This window comes from Zonotrichia albicollis, chromosome 1 (genome assembly GCF_047830755.1).
Source record: "Zonotrichia albicollis isolate bZonAlb1 chromosome 1, bZonAlb1.hap1, whole genome shotgun sequence".
Taxonomy (NCBI): domain Eukaryota; kingdom Metazoa; phylum Chordata; class Aves; order Passeriformes; family Passerellidae; genus Zonotrichia; species Zonotrichia albicollis.
This window is the reverse complement of record NC_133819.1, coordinates 10,375,277-10,399,004: the sequence shown is the minus strand read 5'-3', so window position 1 is coordinate 10,399,004 and position 23,728 is coordinate 10,375,277. Positions and strand designations below refer to the sequence as shown.

The 23,728-nt window shown below is 40.3% G+C and overlaps 1 protein-coding gene across 6 annotated transcripts in view; it reads left to right on the top strand.

The window, feature by feature from the left end:
* The window catches only part of DIP2C (disco interacting protein 2 homolog C), a 310,834-nt gene that overhangs the window by 152,525 nt on the left and 134,581 nt on the right, over positions 1-23,728 (top strand). For 3 of the 6 annotated variants that reach the window (XM_014269188.3, XM_005480400.4, XM_005480401.4), the window contains exons 2-3: positions 12,576-12,647; positions 15,222-15,389. In XM_014269188.3, coding sequence (XP_014124663.1) covers positions 12,576-12,647; positions 15,222-15,389 — 240 coding nt within the window. The remainder of the gene's footprint in view (positions 1-12,575; positions 12,648-15,221; positions 15,390-23,728) is intronic. The other 3 variants (XM_005480402.4, XM_005480403.4, XM_074554492.1) reach the window with 2 other exon arrangements.

Sequence of the window (23,728 nt, the reverse complement as noted above, 5' to 3'; positions counted from 1 at the left end):
AGAGCTCTGTCTGGATGTGTGGGTCGGCTTGTGTAGCACAGCCAGCAGTGGTGGCCTTCAGCAGAGACTTAATCTGTGCTTTTGTCATGTTTAAGAGGGCACTTGTCCCCCCAGGTGGAGCACTCAGGTCAGCAGCATTTGTGGGCCAAACACAAGAGCACAACTGCAGGGCTGAGGGTCTTGGATGGCAGCACAAGGCCAAAGGCTGATAGCTGGTGTGCCAGGCTGGTCACCTGAATTTCTGTCCAAAGCAATCTAGGTGGATGTGCTATCTGAATTCTGCTGAAAATTCAGTGTTTTGTGTATATTTGTGTAAATCCTACCTTAATTCTTAGTTTCTTAAAAGATGGCTATCTTCCCAGGCTCTGCTAGTCCTATTTCCCAGCTAGGACTTAATAGCAGATTATTAAATCAAGTCTCTTGTTGGTTTTCTGCATGTTAAGTAATCTTTATTGGCACTTCTAAAGTGTAGCTGTATTATAAATGTAAAAGCAAATGGAGTGCTGGGTTTTGTAAGGTGTGTTATTGGTGTTCCTTCGCTCCTCAGGCTAACATGTTTGCCATTTTACCTATGGATTCACAAAATAAATAAGCCACAAGGGGAATTCCTGCAAACCAGCAAATTAACAAACATTTGCAGTAATAATTAGCTACTTTTCACTGTGTGACAATTGGAGAACAAGAGCAGCAGAGTATATTTTGACCTATTGATACAAACATGCATTCATGGGCTTTCTCAAGAGCTTCTAAACCACCAGCCCTGTCTGTGAAAGCCAAACTCAGGTGCTGGAACTTGTCATCGTGGGAAATGGCCTTTGCCTGCTAGAAAAGCACTGCTGGTTTGGCTTCTAGCACAGGTGAAAATAAACACTCCTCAGTAAAATTTTGCTTGCTTTTATTTTAGTAAGTATAGCTATGATTTAATTCCAGCTTCTTTTTGAAAGGAACTCTATATTGCAGGAAAGAATATAACAAGGATGTGAAATTAGTGGCTTCTTTTGGGTTGAAATACTTTATTATTTTTTGAAATCTGAGGGAAAAGGCTACAGAAATCACAGAATAACCTCATTAACGTATGAAATAAATAATGAACTCAGAACTGAGGAGAAAGAGAAAATGTTTGCACATCTGGCTTACCACAGCAAATTTCCATATCTTGATCAGGGAAGTTGTAAGCTGGGAATGGAGAAAAAGAAGGATGAGAGTATGAAGATCTGACTTTCCAGCTGCATGCAAGTGTGTGCCCTGGACCTAGCAGAGGTTTGCAGATTTCCAAGTATTTCACAGGCTCTGGAGGGTCATAATTCCAATGAAAACAGCTGCTTTGTGCCGACATCAGTATGAGCTGTCACATTAGGTCTGTAATAATGTTACAGACCTTTAGGAGCCTTCAGAGGTGAACAGCAGCAGGGAAAAAAATGGAATTGTCAAATGTTGTGAAACCTGTGGAGAACAGGGACATGGATCGTGTCTTGAGGTAATTGAAGGTATGCAACAATTTTTCCTTTCAAGTTGTTTTGCAGGCTTAAGAGAGTAGGATCTGAGTCAGCCTTTGGGAAATTGGAGTCCTTGAGTCAAAGGATGCATATTTCCAGTGCTTCACAAACACTTTGCCCACATAACAGGAGAACAGCGAGGTGCTTTTGGGCTTTTCTGTTCCTTTAGTAACAGGCTAGGAATTGAGTTGAGTAATCAAATGATGTTAATTCATCTTGCTGTTTGAGGTCCTTGTGGAACAGAGTGGGAAAATGACATGAATGCACTTTAGGTTATTTCTTTTAAAAGTGGGATTTCAGTACTCTGGTTCATGCAGAAGTACCCTAGTGACAATTTTCAAATGTAGCTTTTTTGCATAGAAAAGATGAAGTGATCTGGGTGTCTTAATAAGAGGAATTGCAGTTCATGTATTGCAAAGGCCTTTAAACAGCTGCTTGTTTTGTCATATCTGGCTGTTGGATCAAATAGACTGTCAGCAAAATGTATTTTAACATATCAGCCTAAATTGCATTTGCAGGCTATAAAATAAGGATTAATTTTTCTGATTTCTTGAGTCCAGAGGCAGATTTCATTTACTCTACATCAGCAGGATAGGAAGATCATTTTCCTCTGCCTACATTTTCCTTAGTTTTCAGGCCCAGATTTGTTTAAAAATCTGAACTGGGTTTTCTTTGAACTGCATATTAATAGAAATGAGTGTTTAGTTTTTTTCATGTTAGCAGGAAAATAAATACTTCCAGGAACTGTGCAGTTTGGGAAGGCTTTGTCTTCTTAGAAACAGTTTGTGTAGTAGTTATTATATATTAATAACAGCGGAAGAAAAATTTGCTGAAATAGGCAACTAGATAATATCAGCTCTGAAATGCTAAAAGCAAAACTTAAAGACAGGGAGGTAAATTTAAACTTGATAAAACACAACCTGAATTATCCTTGATAAGATAGGTTTTACAAAACTGGCTGATCTCTTGCTTTTTTGAGGTAGTTCACTTTTTTTAGACACATGAAGTTTGTCTGACAACGAACCCAGAAAACCAATGGTATAGGATTAAACGGAAAATAATTATTTCAAGTTGAAAAGATCGAGATCAGCGAAAAAAATTCCCCCAGAATGGTAAAGAGGAGGCTATAGCAGCTTGGAATTAAAAAAAAATATGTGTACAGCTGAATTTAGTTCGAGATGAGATTCAGTTCTTTTTGAGAGTGTTTGAAAAGCTCTTCATGAGTACATGGGACTCAGTGACCCAGACATTGCCATGTACTTGTCTGACACCTTCTAAGACCTCTTAAAGGATAAGATTGGTAAAATGGGAGGTCACTTTCTCCTCAGGTGAAAGTGAGCAGTGAGGTTTGTGAACAAAGCCATGGTCCTTCCCTCCACAATGTGCTTCTTCACATTCCAGGTTGCTCTGATCACTCCCCGGGCAGCCTCTGTGGTCTCTCTCTCAGCACTGGCCTTCAGTGGGACAGAACTGAAATGCAGATGGTTCTGCTTTGGGGCTGGTGCCTCATGTGCTAAAGTGAAGTACTGAGGCACAAAATTATGAACTAATTTCCTTGGAAAGATGGCACCAGCATTTATGTACTATGGTATTAGAGTTCAGAAGTTCCTGGTTGTGGTGTTTTCTCTGTCTAGCAGTAATATCAGAGTTACTTTTCAACTGTGTGAGAAAGTAGTACAGAGTAACACAATTTTGCACCTGCTTAGGATTATTTGGACTGTGGAATGTGCATCAGAAGATGTTGATTAGATCATAAAATGTACCTGAATGCAACCTCCTGCTGTGCCTAGCTTGCAAGTGCTCTTCTGCTTCGTCAAACCATGTTCTCAGGTGAAATAACACAAGGGTCCATTGCAGCCATCATAGCAGGAACCTAATTGAAAACCAAGAGGAAATACTGTAGAAGGAGGTGTGGCCATTGCTAAATTTATGTGACTTAATCTATGCTTTGGACCATGTCCAGCCTGTCTCACAAAAATAAAGCTGGAGAAGATGCCTTCATGTATAAGGGTACATGTCAAAACATATAAAACTAGATTTCCTTTCTCCTCCAGATCTGAAACAACATCTTGCTTAGGTAAATCCATCAATGACCATCTTTCAATTCTAAGAAGGGAGCTCTAAATGAGGCAGTTTTATTTTGCACAGAACAGTTAAAAATCTGCTGAGACAGAGAGGATGTGAGGAGCTATTCAGTGTTGTTGCTAGAATTCCCATCACTCAGAGCCAGGCTGTTCACTCTGGTCTGATGTTCTTGCCTAGCAGGATGTTGGACTATGCAATTGAGGAGGTTGTTCCTTTTGGATGCTTTTGAAATTAATGTCTTTCTATATTTTGGGGGGCTTTTTTGGAAGGAAACAAATTATTTTACTCTTTTTGGAAAGCTTGAAAAAAGAACTGGAGGTTCTAGTACTAGGGGACTAGAATGAAGGCAGTAGGGGTGTGGGTTAGGTTGTTGAGAGAATTGCTTATCAGAGCTTGGAGATATTTGGAGGCTTCCTTGAGCATTGCATTGTTTACAATTATTACCCTTGGGCACTTTGAGCTTAGGAGAGGATTGGTTCTCAGCTGCTGGGAGTAGAAAAGCAGATGATGGATCCATTATCAGGATGTTATGGACAACAGGCATTTATGATCCTTGACTGCTTGCAACAAAGTTGGTGATAGTACAAGAAATAACTCATTTACTGAATTTAGTAAACTAAACACCATCATTTCAGGAATAGGAATGTGAATATTGCCATGGAAGATGTTTGTGTTCTCTTCATAAGTAAAAAAAATTCTTCCAAGTCGTGCATGTCATGTAGTGAAGCATGGTGCACTAAAATTGCAGACCAGGTTATTGGGCTTAATGATCTCCCAAGTGATACATTTTTAAAAACATTATGGTCACTCAGCATAGTTGTCATGGTAATTCCAGTCCCTGTTCACAACTATTTAAAACTTCCACAACCATTCATGGTCTTCAAATTGTTTAAAAAGGGAGTATTCCTGCCTCAGCTTTCCCATGGTAGTTAATATATCTGTGCTTTTCCCTCTTTGCGTCCTGCTGTCAAAGTATGTGGAAGTTTGCATTTGCATGAAGAGGTTTTTTAGTTTTCTTTCCCCAGAAGAGGTTCTATTTTTACAAAAAGTGTGGGAAGAGATTTGGACATTTTGGCATTCTAATTCTACAGTACAGCTGCTCTAAATACCTATTTTTAAAATCAACATAATGTCTTTAACCCACATTAGGATAAAATAACATTATTTTAGATACTGTAGATAGAATCACTTCTATTATTGACTACCATAACTAATGCCTAATACAAAGCTTTATGGAGATCCCAAGTCAATAGGGAGAATGCTGCAATACATCAGGTAAAAGCAGTAATTTTTTTTTTTTCCAGCATATGAAAACAGGAGTTCCAGATTTCTGTTCTGAATTGTTGTAATTTGGGATGAGATCTGTAGTCATACTGTGATGCATCAATGTACTGGGAGCAAAATTATGGATGAAGGATTTAGAAATCTATTGATTTTTGGAAGATTTATGTTCCCTTGCAAGAAGATTAACCCATTTTCACTTTTTTGGTCCAACTTAGTAATGTCAAAAGTAGTAAAAATATGGTTAAAAGCACAAGGTTTCATACAGGGGAATTATTTTCATAGGTTACTTCCTGGAGAAGTGACAAAAATAAGAAATTTTGCTGTTAATGAATTCTACTGTTCTACTTAGATATTGCATGTTTTTCCTTGTGAAAAGCCTCAAACATATTTTTCTACCCAGAGGAGCAAATATGCACACAGACTTGTTTGGATATGTACTCTGAATTTTGTTTCATACATCTATCATATGTCCCTCCTTTAGGATTCCTCCTCCTCCTCTTTCTCCTGCTGTATTTTTCTTTCCAAGGCATTTTCAGGGCTGGGAAAAAATCGGGACACAAATTTGCAGAGCGCAGCACGGCATTTATGGAAATGTCTGATTTGTTCTGAACTGTAAATTCTAAATAATGATAAGTGGAATTACTGCTGTAATTATCTTTCTGTAGGGAACATTTCTAACTTGAAATATAAAGCCTGCCTATTAAATAACATTTATCAGGAATATTTCCTTAGGTATAGATTTCAGAATTGTATTTTATTTTTATCTTGAGCAAGATCTGACTCTGCACCGTTTGTTAGAGACAGGGAGAATAACTAGAACAGGCAAATGCCTCATAGGCAACAGGAAAGCCAGTGGAGAGATGAAAGATGAGCTTCCAGCAGCTGCAGAAAGGATATACACTTCAAGGGTGCCCTATAAGCCTTATAAAGCAATAAAGGAAGGAAAACAACATTATGAAGGGTCCTAACAGTCATAAAATTCCAAAAATGGCAAGGATTGCTTTCATTATATAAAGTGTTCGTTAAAGCTTTAAATAATGAAATAAACCCTTGACACTGAGAATGGAAACCTTCACTGCTCCACCAGCCTCTGTTTACTTTACAATAATCCAGGCCATAAAAGTAGTGCAGTGCAAATTCCCTGTCCCGGGGGAGCTCCGGGATGCCCCAGGACCACACAGCTCCAAGGGGCTTCCAAGGGCTCTCAGCAGCTTGCCCAGCTCCTGGCCCCGTGCCACCCCTCTGGCAGACACTGCCACCCCAGCACAGGCAGCCCAGAGAAAGGCTGAGTCACAAAATCCCTGGGATTGTTTTAATTGGCTTAAATTTGGTATTTTGGGGTTCCTTCTAGGGGATTTCCCCCTCACCCTCAGAGGTTTTTACCTTATTTTTAAAGCCCAGGAGAATTTTTGGTGTGAAAAATGTGCTGAAGGCTTTAGGATCAGAAAGTGAGTGGGGAAACTCATTAAGGGTCTTCTGGGATTCAAGGTGGAGATACTAAAAAATGGCTTCCATACAAATTTATTTGCTGCTTACATACTTCTTTAAAACAGTAGAATTGGAATTAACACTCTGCACTTGGCAGGTTATGCAGCAAATACTTAATTTCTCTATCAAAAGAATGGGAAGAAAGTATTTATTTTGAATAGGAATACTTTCCAAATTCACAAGACCTTGAATGTCTTATTTAAGCCCTGTTAAAATAGTTTGCCTTCTCTGTTAATAGCATAATCTGTTTAAATATTTTCTCTTGAATTAGAACCCTCTTTAGGAAACATTATAAGCTTCACATTGTTCGTACACATGGAACACTCTGCCTTATCTTTCACTGAAATTCAGCCATTTTCTGCTTTGCTTGCAACAAACAGGAACAAAATGTACCCTTGGGGGAAAAAGGGAATTCAGACATAGGTGGGTAAAATTGTCACCTTTAAAAAAAGAAAAAGGGTTTAAGGTACAGCATAATCTCCTTAAAGGCACTTGAGCAGTTCTGTAATTTATGGCACTGGTTGCAGTGAAAGTGTGGGATCCCAGTAATTTTTCTGCCCACTGCCATAGTTTGCCATTTGTTTCTTCATCCCGGTTCTGAGCAGTTTTCTAAGATGTTGCTGTAGTTGAAGATCATTTTAAAAAGACATTGGAAAAGAAAATTGCTCCTGATATATATTTTTGTGTTCTTGTATGTGCTACGTGATATATTTGTGGAGCTCTGGTATCTCTGTACTTGCACCCTCCAAAATGAAATCTTTTGTCTCTTGGCATATTTTTGGGAGACCAGACAGGGAGGCTGTCTGCATCATGAGTGGGAGAAGTAAATGACTCACAGTTCTCTTTATGAGGAGCTTTGTTTCATTCAAATCCCTCTTGCCAAGATGCTGACACTGAATTTGAGTCATCAGCAATAAACAAGCCGTACAGAAAATTGAATCTTTAGAGGGCAGAAAATCATGGGCAAAAGAAAGGCACTCACCAGTGAGCTCTGTGTTAGTGTGTGCTTGAGAGGAGTTATTGATTGCATTATTTACCGTGCTGGATTTTTCCATAAGTGCCTTAAACTAATTCAAAGTCCCAGCCTGAAATGTCATTTTCAAAACATGTATGTGTAGTGAGAACAGCAGCATCAGTCAAGCTTCGAGATCATGGAGTATAAAATTGTGTTTTCACTGCACTAAATCAGGTGATTTTTGTCCTTGGTTTTGTCATGAGCTTTTTACCTATGCTGTGTTGTGAAAGGCTGAGATCAGTAAGAATTTTTTGCATCTTCCAGGAAAAAAGATGTGACATTTAGCTTGTATTGGGGTTTGTTATTTCTTTTTCCTCCTCTCTGTATAATGCAATGATTTTGAATAAATTTACTTCATATATCATGGTAGCAGTTCTTCAGGACTGCATGTGTTTGTTTTCAGAAGTGATAATAGATCAGCTAATAGGTATTTCAGCTGAAAATGAAACTTTTGTACTATATCAACTCTAAGAATTTTGCTTTCATGAAAGCAGAACTGCACCTTATTTTTCTGTGGTACTGCTCTTTCTAACCATTCTCAGCTTTGAAAGTGCAAATGCTTTAAGGAAGAGTGGAAATGCACAGGTATTTTCATGTTTAATAACCTTCATATTTTCACATTCAATAACCTTCCCTTTAACAAAACACAAAGAAGTGAATAATTTGCTGATTACAAAGTTGTGCCTTTTCATTTTTGGTTTAAGGAGTGATTCAGTGTAGGACACGACATACAAATGGATGGAGTTGATTCATGGGGAGGCCCAGAAAGAACATAGGATAATGGGAATGACTTCAACATTTACAGGCATTTCTTGCTTCTCAAAGTCTCGTGCCTAGTGTGGAGTGTCCCCAGGGGCTCTCTGTTACCTGGTGTTTCTTTCTCACTCGTGACAGGTTTGTGCTGTATTTAAATTGCTCTGACCTGCCTGTCCCAGCTGTATACCATTGTCTCTGTAATGCAGAAATCCAGCACTTGGGAAGGAAGGAGGAAAAGCCAGTAAATGTTCAAAGAAAACACAGTGTCTAATGCAAACAGTAACAGTTGTGATGAGCACAGTCGAATGAACTTACACTCCAGCTTTGTGGCTTTGCTAAATATAGCTACAGAGGACTTGGTGTCTGCGGGCGCTGGTGTCGGAGAGCATTGCCATCTGCAGCTGGGGAAGCAGCAGGAACAGGGACACAAATCACAAATAAAGGAGATGGCACTGGGATTACAGACTGCCAGAGCCCTGGTCCTGTACTCAGCTCAACTGGGCTACCTTGCTCCTTGGAGGGGTGGATGGTCTTTAGTTCATGCTGTCCTTTTCATTGCAAACGTGGCATTTTCCCTCTTGTGCCTGGAGAGACTCTCCAAGACATCTTTCTATAGAAATGAACTTGTTTTGGTGAGAGGGTCAGTGTACTGCATGCCTGTTGTTCAGCAGCCCTTGGACAGCCAATTTTAAACATGGGAAAAAGCAGGGTAGCATTTGCTCACTGTTAGTGCATTCAGGTCTCTCAGGCTTGTGCTTCCCTCTCCCCTGCTGGCCCTTGGGCACAGAACCCCCCCGGGAATACACCTGTGGCTTCCCAAGGTGGAAACCTGTTGGATCACCAGTGGAGGTGAGGAAGAAAAGAGCAACGTGTCCAGGGGAAAAAAACCTGGAGAGTGCTGATGCAAACAGGAGGCCGAGATCCTCGGGTGCTGTGAAGTGAGTGCAGCCTGGGAGGAAGGGAATGAGGAGGGCAGGGGCTGGGGACCAGCTGTGGGATATACCAGAGCTGGACAGAGCATTTGGGAGCAGAGCCAAGGCCAGGGGATGAGAGCCATGGCAGAAGACAGACAGGCAGAGCAGAGGCTGCAGGGAGCTGCTAAGTGGAGATGCCACCTTTCAGCTGTGTGGCTTTAGTGATGGTGCCTTGTCCCAGGGACACGCATCCTCAGAGTGCCCTGCTGCTCCTTCTGCTCCCTCATGTCCTTAGTGCTGGAGTCTCGTCATCATCCATTCACCCACAGCCTTTTCCTTAAACCCATTGCCAGCCTTGTCCCCTGTGCAAGGACGTCTAAATTTGCAGAGGCTTTGGAGAGTGGGTAGAAAACCCAACACATTCTGTCTGCTCAAAGGACATTGTGGGTGAGACCCTGTCCCCTCCTTGAGTCTGCTGGCTTTTCAAGAGAAGAGTTTGTTAAAAACAGAAAGGTACCACAAATCCTTTCTTCCGAGGGCAACCAAGTGTAGTTCTACTTATCTTATTGATACTCTAAAAAAGCCAAAATTAAATGCAGAATTGCACTGAGGAAGAACATGAACTAGGTGGACCTAACTGGAAAAGAGTTTGCTCCTCAGATGATAGATGTAAAATTATCACATTCCTTTGCAAAGAAAGGAAGAACACAGTCCAAAGGTCTTAGTATTATGTTGAGAAAACTGAGTGAATAGTGGTTTATGTTAAGAACGGAGTTTAGGCTCACCTAACCTTTGGTGGGCTACGCTTAGTACATCTTTAGAGCTTACACAATTAGTTCAATATAGCTTTGAATTGCAGTAGATTTGCATATGTCATAATATTTTAATGGTTAGTGAGCTGTTGTTTGTAATCTAAAGTCAGTCTACCTGAAAAAACACAAATGAATATGAATAGCATTAATCATGATAAATAAAGCATAGTACTTCCCCAGAGTATGTGATACACTTGACTTCCTTCCACCTCAAAATGGTGAAAGTGATGCTACAATGAAAATTGTAGAGATTTTATATTTTGCTTTTGCATGTTTTTTATAGTTGGTGACTTAGGAAATGATGTGCATGATTATAGAAAGTTTAATGATAATTCCAAATTAATTTTCAGTTTGCTCCTGGAAACTGAAATATTTCCAAAATATATTTGTGATTTTTTTGGTGATTTCAGTGGTCTGGGGAAGGAGTTGCAATTGTTTTTGCTCAGAGTAGTTCTTTAATAGTGAACTTCAAAAGACTGATTGTGGATACCAATTTGAATAAAAGACTATTACAGAGAAGAGATAATACTTTTACCTTTCCCACCTTCCCCAGACCACTGACTGGTTTCTGTCATTTCATTCCATTAAGACAATATAGGTTTATAAACTAGTGGAAGAAACTTAGAGGCAGGAATGGGTGCAAGTTGCATGAGCCATGTCTGGAATGCATAGCTTGAGGTATTGATTGGCATGTGTTATGTACTGCCATGTGAGTGGAAGAGTAACCAATATTCAAGCACCTGTTGTTAATGGTTTCAGATCTAAAATGTCATTTCCAGCTTGCACATACCACAGAGGAGCTGTGATTCTCCACAGGGTACCTCTGCTCTCCTAAAAGAGCAATAGTAAAATAAAAAAGTAAAATTTTTACTCAGGCTATGTCTGGAATGTGTGAGACTTTGGTGTTGATGAGCACAGGAAGTCAATAGTAATTTGTTTAGCAACAGTTTGAAAGAAAAAATTCCTCACATTTTATAATTTTCACATAAAGGGAAACACATTTGTCATTAGAACATTTTAATGAGGTGGTATCTATTGTTACTGTCTGGTTTGTGAGAAGCTGGTGATTACAACGGAGAGGAGGCTTGTTTCACTAGCTTGAACACATGCCAGAAGTGTTCAAAATGGGAAGAAATGTGCTTGAAAAGTCAGTGGGTTTGAACTTTAAAGGCTTAGGACCTCTTGCCAAGTCTGCCACTTCTTCCCTGCGTAAATACGGGAATGTTATCATTTGAAGTGCTCCAGTCTCACTCTCCTCATTTAAAAACCCAGATATTTTAGCTGACTTCTTTTGTAGAGCAGTTTGAGATATGGTAGTGAAGACTATAGGCGTTATTTTAAGGACTGTTTTTGAAGCAGGGGCGAGAGGTTGGCTCAGGACACTGCCAGAGAGAGATTTGCAGAATTTTGCCTCCTTATTGCTTACTGGAATCATTCCCAAGAAAAGGTGTTTCAGCACGGCATAGCAATTAAAGATGTTTTTGTGTAGTTATTGATTTCAGACCAGCAGACTTTGGTGCTAATTTAGCACCCATTTGCCAGAGCAGCTGGGATTGGAATGAGTGTGTTGTCCCCTTGGCAAACGGTGTCCTCAGGGAAGGGTTGAGCACAGGGATGGAGCAGCACAAACAACCTCACGTTGCCATGTCCAGCTGGACACCACAGTCAAAGCTCCTTTTCTTTTTTGTGGTTTCCACCCTCCTAAGCCCTCAACCTTTACCAGTATAGAAGTGCAGTGTTGCAAGTGGGCTTTAGCTGCATGATGAGTCTCACAATAACAGATAGGCCTATTGAAAGGGCAGGGAATATGGTGTTATTTTAAAAATATTTGAATTTTTAGTTTCTGGAGTAGCTTATATCGAACACAAGCATGTATGCATATATTGAATTTGATATTTAGCTCCACAGTCAGGACTGTATCTCTGCTTTGGTGCCAAACTTCTGCCAAAATGTAAGAACACTAAAAGAATATGTTTTGTTCTACATGACTAATTATGCATCATTTTTTGCTGGAAAACTTTAACAGAAAACTGTTTTTTAATTTTTATATTAAAAAAAAGTAGCTTACCTGGGGAAGCTTGTGGCTCAGTGAAGTGTCATTTTAATTGAATTTAGGAAATACAGATATTTGCCTCCAAATATTTTTTTGATACTTAAGTGGAAATCCAGACAAAGAGTCTTTAGTGTACTATTTTCTAGTGAATCTGTTGTAGCTCTGTTTTGCTTTTGTTTTGTTCCTCAGTACTGCTGAGAAATTAGCTAAAACATTTTTATTGCAGAAATGATATAGCAGCAGTTTCAAGTCTTTTGTGCCTTACATGCTCGATTAGAAAAGTCCCATTAATGATAGAAAATGCTAATCAGTGATGTGTTTTGCCAGCCACCACAAGCCCATACATTCTATATAATCCATTGTTTATTAACCTAATGAAGGTCATTGCAGCTTTTGAAAGCTTCTTGTGCAGCACATCAAAATGGTTTTAAAACTCCATGATGGACTTTGGTGCTGAAATAAGTCAAGGTTGGGTATTTTCTCGCCAGAATGGCTCTGGCCTAAATTGAGTTTTTTTCTGGGTAGAATGATCATTCTGTGCTTTTCATTTTAATTCTGATTGTCAGGACAGATGAACAGTGCAATGGTGGCTAAGCTGATGGTGCTGCCATTAAGAAGCTATACACTGTCTTTATCCACATCTTATTGATTATCCTTTTCTTTTCTTGGCAGGTGACATCACACAGAAGGGATATGAAAAGAAGAGATCAAAATTAATTGGGGCCTACCTGCCACAGCCTCCCGGTATGTGTATCTGTGCTTGTGATATATGAAGATGTCAAGTGTACTGATAGTTGCCACTACTGATAGTTGCAGTAGAAATCTGCATCTCTGAAGAAACAGATGTGGCAGAAACAAAGATATTGTTATGCAGAATAAGCTTATTCCACCCATTTTGTGTGTATTTTTATATATATGTCTGCTTTGATGTGTGTGTACATTTTTTACATACGTTGGTGTGGGTTTGGCAGTCATGTCTGGAAAATTAATTCAGCCTAGGCTTGTTAGAGAGGCATTTTTTGTTGGAAGACATGCAAGAATCCAAAGAAAAACGTGATGTCCCAACTCATTAACATCTCAGCCATGTGAAGTTTTCTGAACAGAAGTATGCAAGAGTGGAAGAGAACCTTGGATCTTTGTAACTTCCTCCATTTCTGGGTTTCCTGTCCACCTCTCACTTTTGAAGACTCAATATCCTTGGAATTCAGCTTGTCCTGAGGCATGTGGGCAGCTGACCTTTTACACATACCTGGTTTTAGTATTAAGGGAGTGGCTGCATGCACTTGCCCAAAAGTTGTAAATGTGCCTTCAAACTAAATTTAATAATGGATTGCTTAGTTGAATTTATTTAATACATGTTTATAAGAACTTTCCAGAGTTCTTTTACTCTTGGGAGGATCACAAAGTTCAATGTGTAGCTGTAGGCATTGGTGTTGACCTCTCTTCTGTCTTGGTCTCAGAGGAGTGTGCCTGTGCATTCCTGGTCTCACTGACCTTACAGAGGCTCCACTTAGGCTTGGCTGTTCTCTGAGCCTTGACTTTGTTGCAGGCCTCAGCACTAGTTTCTCCTTCTTTTACAAAGTCCTTCCTTTTTAGTGGAATTGATGGGGTTTTATTTAAACTGCTGATGTGTGAAGGCACTGCCTTGTTCTCTCTTCATCAGGTTTGTATATCTATTGTCTAGCTCCATAGCAGAATGCTGATTTTGTGCCTTTGGATTTCACTTGGTCTGCTCCACGGGTGGGAACTCCACAACAGAGATCAGTGTTACAGACTGATTACACCTCTGTTTTCTGAAGTGATACAGCCTGGTTTGAGGGTGTCTGTGACATTCCCAAACCATTGGGAGCCGTTAGAGGGTGAAGCAAATCAAATCAACAGAATTACAATGCCAGAGGTGCAGTATATTAAATTTCTGGGTATTTATTTGTCCAACCTGACTATCAAACACACATGAATCTTCACAGCTGGTTCTCATGAGACCTGCTTAGATTTGCTGGGTTATGGAGAGCCTCACAGCAATCCTCAGTGCAGTGGCACAGTTGGTACCAGAATCTGTTTATTTTTTTTGTTGTTACTCTCCTTTCTTCACACAAGCAAATAGAGCTGTTTCTCCAGAAAGCTCACAGTCCTCTGGTCAAACTATATCCATGGCTGAAAGTGCTGGGGGTTCATATGCATGTAATGATGAAAGAGAGAACATGGAGAACCCTCACAGATTTACCTGTCAAGGTCTCTACTGTGATACTGAAGTTTTGCAGTGTAAGGAGAAGCAGAGGGATCTCTTTAAGCCAGTCCTGTGGTGAGGTCCATTCAATAACTTGAAGAGGTCGTGGTTGAGAATGTAGCTGACTTAGAGCTGTTTTAAGGATGGGACAAGATGGAATGAACATTTTCTGCTCACCCAGTTGCTGGAAAATCCCTCACAAGGAATGTGAAATATGGATGTGAAGGTAATAGCATCAAGAAAAGCAAACTATTGCAATATTGTCCACTGTTTTCTTGTAAATATATTAAGGTCAATCATTTAGCTGATGGCTAAATGGATTATTTTATTATAGTGGAAGACACTACTTCTGCTGTATTAAAGTATTTTCCTCCATAAACGGATACTATTTGTTCTTGGGTCTTTTGCTGTCTTTGTACTTTTTGTTTGTTTTGTTGTGTTACCTTTTGAACGAAACCTGAAAAGGTTCGATTTGATATATTCCTTCTAAGACCTTATTCATCTGGCTTTAAATCCCCGCTCACTAGGAAGGGGGAGATGAATCCTTTCCAAGAAGTAGGATGACAAAAGAGATGCTGCATTTTAAAAGCCTCTGTTAATATCTCAATAATAACACACATGACCAATTAGGCATTTAAAAAAAAATTTTGTAAACAGTTTTGATGGGGAATGTGAGAATTTATAAGCAGTGATGGACTTGGATCTTGGTGGTATAAGGGAATAGACGTTTTAGAGACATTTTAAACCAGTTTGGAAACGGACATGACTTCTGCTGGGATGGGAGGCATTGGGAAAAGGTAGGAATTTGCATTCTGTGACTGCACACTAAAGGAAACAAACTCTAGGAAATCCAAAGGCATTTCTCCTCTGCTGGGACCCGCAGTCCTCCCGCTGCACCTTTGCTAACGCTCGTAGCGCCCATGTTGGCAGAGTGGAACATCGACCCGCGTTGGCTCCGTGGGTGTCCTGTGGTGTCTGTGCGTGCGTGTGCGTGTGTGCTCTTCTGCATGGGGGCAGCAGCTCCACTCGTTGCTGTAACAAATGTAAAAAAACTAAACGTGAATTAATTAGTTTTTTTCAACTTGTTACAGCAGCAAATGGAGCTGCCGCGGTTCGGTGTAGACTGCAACACAGTGAAGGGGCTGCCAGAAGAATGCTCCGCACTGCCAACATTGGTGTCTGTGACATCCGGGAAGCGGCCGCTAGAGAGAGAGCAGCCAGCACTGCAGGAAACCGGCCTCTCTTTTATTTTCGTTTTGGTGAGCACCATGAATGTATCTTTTCCAGTCCGTATCTGTATATAACTGTGCCTCAGCTGGAAGCCTCTGGTAGAGCCTACATCAGTAGGATGGACATGGGGCTGCCGGCTGCGAGGCAGGACAACCAAAGGATGGCATCTGCAAGGCCGTTGCTGACTTTCTCTGCCTGAGAGTGATGGGAAGGGAGAAGGAATAGCTCTTCTTAGTAACATTTGAACGTATTCACACTTATCTGGCTTGGATACTTTGGAGGAGATTGCACGCAATAAGGTGGTGAAACACTTTCTAATTCCCTTTTTGGCACTGCCTTTTTACAGTGCTCTAAACAGGCCCAAGCTCACCAGATTCTGGAGGAAGCCGTAAAAGTCTAAGCACCCTTAGTTCTATGTTATTTTCAAGTAGAGATTTCTGCCTGACTTGCAGGAGCAGGCATCAGGTTGGTAGAGCAAGCTGAAGGAAGAACATTCCTCAGGCAAGGCAAGGCATGACTCCAGCCATGCCTGTGGAACTGTGGCCTTCCCAGGTACCCATCCCTCTGGCAGGACCTGTGGCTGGTGGCAGGCATTCTGTTTTATCTCTACATTTATAGCAAGGCTGCAGAGGATCCACAGCTCTTTAAAACACCAGATTTTCTCTTGCCAACCATGTGGGCACATGGAGGCCATCACACTCTAGCCTGTGTGCTTGCCCACACTCGCACAGGCTGTCCAGACATGTTGTAAGAGATGGCTGGAGGGAAAATAAGATTTACACTTCTGTTAGAACAAGGCATAACTGTAAAAGGGATATCTGTTTCAGAAACCTTCTCTAGTCCTTTTCAAACCAATTTGCTATAATTCTATAGAGGAGGTCTATATTGGATTCTGACTGTGTTTGTATTTCTTCTCGTACACAGGACTGCTGTAGGTCAGGTTGCCTCAGTCTGACATGGTTAACTTCCTCTGCCTGAGATTTTTGCAAAATGGAAGGGATTAAAAGTAAATTGCAATTTCAGGTTTAACAGTATTAGTGATATTAAACCATGTGATAAATGTAACCAGTAAAAGGTCTGTAGAATATATGAACAGACATACACATATCATCTTTTTGTCGTGCTTATTGGGATGCTGTCAATTTAGAAAGGGAGAACTGTTATTTTTCAGGAGTGGGATTTTTAATGAAGGGTAAAGCCAGGCAACCATGTGGTTGATACTCCTCCAGGTGATGTAGGAGCTCACTCTTAGGCTCCCTGTTTCTGACAGGACAATCCCAGGGTGTGTATTGTGACATGCTGAACAGCAAACCTGCAGTGACACACAGGGGACGTGCCAGATCCACTGCACATCTGCAGGCTGACTCTGCAGTGCATGCACAGCAGGTCTGACACATCCAGATGCTGCACAGACTGCCCATATGCAAAGGACATTTGTACTGTTCCAGCCAGGCTGTCGAACATCCCGAAATCCGGAACGGATGTGCTGCATTTGGCAGTGTTAATAGGAGAAGGGATGGGGGAGCCCCCTTTTCTTTCCCATTAAATCCCCACCTGCTTTAAGTCAGGGAGACAAAGTACAGCTTTGTTTCCTCAAGATGCTTTCTCAGGATGTGAGTTTGTAGCTGGAGATTTTCTGTGTGCAGAGCAATTTTTCTTTTCTTTGTGTGCCCGTATTTCAGACATCTAAAAATAATAGTGAATCCAGACCTTTGTATCGGTACATACATCCCAGTCCCTCTTGTGTGGTGACCTTTCTCTTACTGCCTCTGTAGAGGAGCCATGACAGCCAAGAGCTGAAGTAACCACTTAAACAGGGATTTATTTTAGAATAATTTTCTGAATTTTATCTTGATTTGATAATTTAGTTCTGGGTAAGATAATGTGGACAACTGCATGGACATTATAAAGAAAAACCCTCCCTATAAGAAAAAAAACCCTTAATTACGTGTATTCCCCATAAGCTGTGGTTTTACCCAATTCGTTTCCAGTGTTTTGCTAGGAAATTTGATTATTCATTCACAGACAATGCTGTATCAATTAAGCATTGCTTCTAACAGCTCAGACATGGGTGGTTCATTCTCTCTTAATCAAGTGCTGTGTCTCCACTAGATTGCTTTCTGTAATTTCCCATCATTGGTACCACCAGTGTAGCTCTATTTGTAGTGCAGCCATGTGGACCAGTCATTAGTGCTTTATTTATTATGGTTAATAAATCTGTGAGATGTGGTGCTTAAAAGGCACCTGCTGCTGCTTTCACATGCCTGGAGACAGATCCCTGCACCTCCTGCTGCTGGAGCCCCACAGCACCAGCCTGGGAACATTTCAAGCTATGCAGGGCAGAGAAGATAATATATTTGTGCAGAAGATCCCTTTGCCTTACAAAAAACCAATTTTCTATAGAATTACAGGAACCAATTTCCATAGCCTCTCCTATCAGCATGACACATATATTAATATCTGCTCTCTGTGCATATATTTGCATACTTTCTATGTGTATGTGTGTATGCCTTTGCTTTCAGCTATTCCTGCTGCTAAGTCTTAAGGCAGTCCAAGTAAACTTGGTGATTACAATTTCATTTTTTCTTCCACACACATTATTTGGATTGCAAAGATTGCAAGGAAATATTTAAACAAAATTTGATTCTGAAAAAATACTCTCATGTATTCATTTTATTAATACTAACAAGTATTCCTATCACATCTGCCTTCCTAATTCTCAAAGATCTTACCAAGGGATAACCATGATGGGGCATTTCAAAGAGTGTAAGTGTGGTGAAAACATGGATCTCTTTGAAAGGCACGTGCATTGCACAGCATGGGGGCACATCCCTGAAACAGTGAGACAGATGTTTCACAGATGAGAAACTATAGAATACAGACAAGTGCCTAGTAAGTCTTGGGCTTAAAAAAGAGGTTGGTTTTGAATTGGTGGATGCCTGCAGAGCTTAGTTTGGATAAAAAGGAAGGTATTGAAAGCCTCTGAGAAGTACCCCTTGAGGCCATCACTTAAGTATAATGGTTACTGGCTTGGTTTTGCCACCATGCCTGAGAGTCCAGTTACCATTTTATAATGCTCTGGCCTTTGATGGCATCTCTGTTTTCTATCCTGTACCAAGACCATATAATATTAAACACAGAGCTGAAAATACCTTCCTTCCCTTTTCACTAATGAATACATGATGAAATCTGTTAGTAGTGCAGGTAGTGGTTTCAGCACTTGGTGTGATGTTTTTTGGGTGGAGGGTATTTTTAGTACACATTAGAGATAGTATGTTTTTCAAAGAATTTGAAGATTTCTGAGGAAATATCTGTTGCTGTTCCTGGAGACCATCTGCAGAACATAAGAGCATAGGAGGAAACATGAAAGTCTTGGTCTAAAATCTGACAAATGGGTGAGGAAAGATGTCTCAGTCAGAGGTGAACAACAGAGGGTAGAAAGGAAAAACAGGACTGAGGGCCTCAGAGCTTAACCAGTGTTGGAGCAGAGGAGGTGAAGCCTGTGGAGGTGTTTGAAGAGCTGGGTGCCACTGTCAAAATGAGAAATTGCTGGAATTCACAATGTTGCCTGAAGTGTGATTTGACCAGCCCATTGGTGCAGGTGTTTGCTTTGTGAATAGGTAGTCTTCTTTTACATATTGTCCAAAAAGAATGGGACACTGAAGCTGTGGAAAGGAAAATGGAAAACAAACATCACATTTGCTCTGGAGCTGTAATGTGATGTCCACCATCACTGGGATAAAGGAGAGAAAAAAGAAGCCCGTGATATCCATGCTAAGCTTGAATTGAAAGCTAAACCTTTCAAGGAAATGCTGGAAGGCAAAACTGAGATTGTAATAATGAAAGAAAATTTGGAGTATGTGGATTAAGTCAGACCAAGAGTAAGCTCACCTGTGAAGGAAAACTTTTAATTAAACAAATCTAATCAGAAATTACATTTTTCCAGCTTTATCTAGCAGAACGTGGCTCCACTTTCCTGGATGTCTTTGGTTAGAAGTATTGCATTTTAAGTCTCCCTTGGATTATCCAGTGAATTCATTACTTAGTTGTACATTTGATGGGAAGAGTGAAATGCCACACTAAGTAATGAGTTCCATGGGGATGGTGTGACATTTAGCATGTTTACAAAACATACTGTGTGTTCATACCTGGGTTTACTTTTAAAGCTGAGCCATCAGCCATTGAATAGAAGCTCAGGAAATACTGTGAAGGGAAGGTAAATACTGTTTCTTAAAACTGCACTGCAGGCACTGTGTGCCTTCCTTCCCAGTGGCCCTGGAGTTGTTTGGTTTATCCTACAGCTCTCTCTCCTGGGGGCACACATTGTAAGTTAGTTTTAGAACAATTAATGTAGCCTCTGTCTAAGAATGCCTTCAATTTCTTCTCAGTTAGACATTTCAGCTTTTAAATATTTTTAGATTCAAAAATTTGTCAAAGACCTAGGACTAAGAGATACATCAAAGCAACTTGTCAGCTGACAATAAGGAAATAATTGTCCTTTGTTGGAGAGGGCACTGCAGCTATTGCCATGTTATCAGCACATAGTGTTGCAATTTAGCTACAAAAAGAAGTAATAAAGAAAGGAGGAACAAGGAGGTGAAGGGGGAAAAAAAAATTAAAAAGAGGTGAAGCCTGCTTCCAGCTGACAGTTTTGTACTTTCCATGCACTTAAAAATAAAGCTATCCAGCTTGCAGTGGTATTGCTTAAATAGCTTTACTGAGGCTCTTGCATTTCTAGCTAAATTCAGTCAAGACAGGACCCAGCTTGCAGATTAGGATTTGTGGATTGATATATCTGCATTAAGTTGTCTGCCCATTAACCTTATATTTATGCTTCCATTCTTATAGATATAGTTAATTCAGTTTCTGAAACCCAAAGAGCTTTTCAGTTTATTCCAAAGCATTGACCACTTGCACAGCTCTCAAGGCTTCACTGGATTTCCAGAGTTGCCTGAAGATGGGTGCCTGATTCAGGACTTCCTGAGGTGCTGGAGACACCTGCACAGAGTGAGCACACATAAAACAGCACTTCAAGGGGACAGTGCCATTCTGGCCAAGCCAGATATCACAGTTCACAACATCTGCAAACTTTGACACCTTTGTTTAGAATCCTGAGTTCTGGTCTAGGTCTCTGTTTTTCATAATGGGAGCTTAGCTGGAGCACCTTCTTGTAGACATATAAAGGTGTCTTAGGAGCTTTAGCTTGTGTTAGGAACATGTCTGTTTGCTCCAGTGCACCTGCTGATGGCTGTGTGTGTTGTGATAAGATAACCATGAAGCACTGATTGCTAGGCCTCTCATATAAAATAACTGTGTTCCAGGCATATATATTTTCCTGAAATTCTTCACGGCTTGCAAAGAGTCAATCACAAGTGCTAATCATGCTTACCTGGTAAAGTCCTGCTTCATCTGCAAGGCTGGGGTAGACCATGGTGTTATTAGGAATTTTGCTGCTTTGACAGTGACTGTGTCTGTGCACAGGGCACTGGCATGACACTGGCCTTTTTCTTAGGAAAGCCATTCATTGCTTTGCCACCTCCTTAAATTTAGGAATTGATCCAAGTATGGATTCTTCAGCCATCATGCTACCGATTCACAAACGCATCTGGATAAAGCTGCACTTGAACAAGCATTAGCACTTAACTCACAGACCCTTGTGCTGGCTCTGAAAGCTATCAATTTTTGGGTTTAGTTATGTTCAGAAGTGAAAAAAAAAATATTCTTGTTACTGCACTATACTGCTAGAGCCTTCATGGAGGTGAACAATTTGGCTGTTAACACCACTTTATTTGTGGCAACACTTCAGTGATTTCATGTAGTCATTATTCTGCATGGCTTTTACTCCCACCCATGGCTCAGGAGTGGCAGTGTGTGGGTCCTTGCTATTGTGTCCTTTGTCACACACACCATTGCTGGTGCTGTGGGAGCCAGTGGGTGCACAGGAAGCCAAGATGCCAGTCCAGGCAATCCAGCTAATTCCTGCTCCAGCCCCTTCAGTAGGGAACTGTCATCCAGTTCCTTGCTGTCCCTCCAAAGTGGGACAGTGCTTTCTGGTTTTTCACCCTAGAGGAACATAATACAAAGAGATGTCCCCACCTAATTGTATTTTAGCACACAATTAACTTCCTTATCTTAATTGGTGTTGTCAGTGGGCCAAGTTCAGATGTTCTGCCACTCTTGGGTAGAGATTTATTCACTGTTTTGATATGTATGGGTAAGTAGGAAGTAAAGCCATCAAATGATCCCCTAGATCTCATAAGACATTTTGATATTCTCATTTAGTTTTCATTTGCCTTAAATGACTGCTGGTGCGGGATGATGAGTTGGGGCTCCCTCCATCCTGACTATTTCCTGAAGAAACTTCATGTTGCCCATTGGGTCAGAATGGACTTACTTAAAAGAACAAACACATGTATACAAAGCAGAAGGAAATAAAACTTGCTAAAGTGTCTCAGTTTTAAGATTAAATGAGACATTTAATGTATCTGTAGTAAAAACATAATCTCCCTAGTGAACTTGAGGAGGGAAGAGCCCTTGGCAGTGTTGGGGAGTGCTGTGGGCAGCAGCACTGCCTGGCCAGTTGGGTGTCCTGTGTTTTCTGTTATGGCAGGGTCAGCGTTTGGTGTTATCTGATGTGCACTGTTTATTTTGCACCTGGAAAAAGGTGTTTGTGTACTGCCCAGCGCTGCAGAAAAGGGATTTAAAATGTCTCACAGTCACTAAGCCAGGAGAAGGAAGCCACAGGCTTGGATGTATTTTGCCCAATAGCTTTCAGGTCTGCCTGGAAGATCTCCCTCCTACAGCAGTTGTGTACCTCTGAAACTGATGCTTTTCCTCACAATTTAATTTCCCCTAGGTGTTTCTAAAGCCTATTGCATGTGGTTTTGTTGTTTGGAAGATGCAGTTAATCTCCTTTTCCTGTATCATCATGATGTTGTACTGCAGTGGCAACATCTCAATTATCTTCATTTGTTTTTCTCCACATGCCATTGCCCTACACAAGTCACTTGCTCTGGGAAATGTGGCACTGCTTTTTCTTAGCAAACCTCTGTCACACAGCATCAGTGTTAGGTGTAGAATTTTTGGGTGTGTTTTTCTAGGATTTTTGTGAATTTATGTGATTGACAGAAATTATTTCATTCCTGATGGTGTAGATAAGGACTGTGTCGCTATAGGACACGGAATAAAACAACGCAGGCATGGAATTTCCAAGGGAAAAAGAAGGGCAGTTTAATTTCTGACTCCAACATTTATAGATTTTCAAAAGTGACAGTGGATTGGAGGATGACGGTGTCACCTCTCCAATGACACTGGACAAGCCAACAGTCTATCAAATTTCTCCTTCTCCAGAAAAGAATGTAAAACAATAATTATTTAGAGTAAAGCATGTGAGAAAGCTTGTTATAAGAATTAAACATCAGAAGGCTTAGAAGAACTTAGAACAGGGTGACAGGACTGTGACAAGTAATGATGCTTAGCATTTCATACAGACTGAAACATATTTTTTTGAAAAATTTCAGTATAAATTATTTTTATTATTAACTGTATATTGCTTATTTTCAGGGTTTCCAAATAAAGGAGGAAAAATTCTGAATATAAAAGGGAGAAGAACATATTTATTTTGGTATATGAAAAGGAGTAGAAAGTACTCCTTTTGATTATTTCAGTGATTTAGTAGTCAGGTTCACCTGACTGAAAGAACATTAAGGGAAATGAGAGCAAGTGAAATTATGCAGTACTATGGTATGGAGACAGAGGAGTTAAATGAAGACATTTTATTTGATTTAAGAGAGTGAATTATTAATCACAATCTGAGTAGAGGAAAATTTATGGATTCATTCTATCTTTTAGGCGCCTATGAGATTTTACTCCAAGCATGTTTTTTGGCCAACCAACCATTCCTCCACAGAATCAAAGCAGACTTGACATTGCTGATAATTCAAAGATTTAAGAGAAAAGCTGGATTTCGAGTGCAGTTTATTTTCACAAAGAAATAAGCATACAATGCCAACTTTTTTCAAAAGATGCTTTTTTAAAGAGTCCATTGCAACCCAGCTGAGACTGATTGAAGTAATCACAGGATTTTTGGTTGGTCTGTAGTCTACATAGAAATTCTTGTTTCCACAAATGTAAACTCTTGTCCCTCTCCAATAAGCTGGCATTGAACTGTTTGGAAATAGTAGTGGAGAGTTTTTACATTATGTTTTAATTGAAAAATATGAGCGTATTTCCAAGCATTGTTTTGCTGAATCCAGTTTCAAGTTATTAGTCCTACATTTGAGCCCTAAGTGCAAGGGACCAGTTTTACTTGTGTTCTTACAGTTACATGTGGTGTGTAACTACTTCTTAAAGGCAAAATATTGTAGAA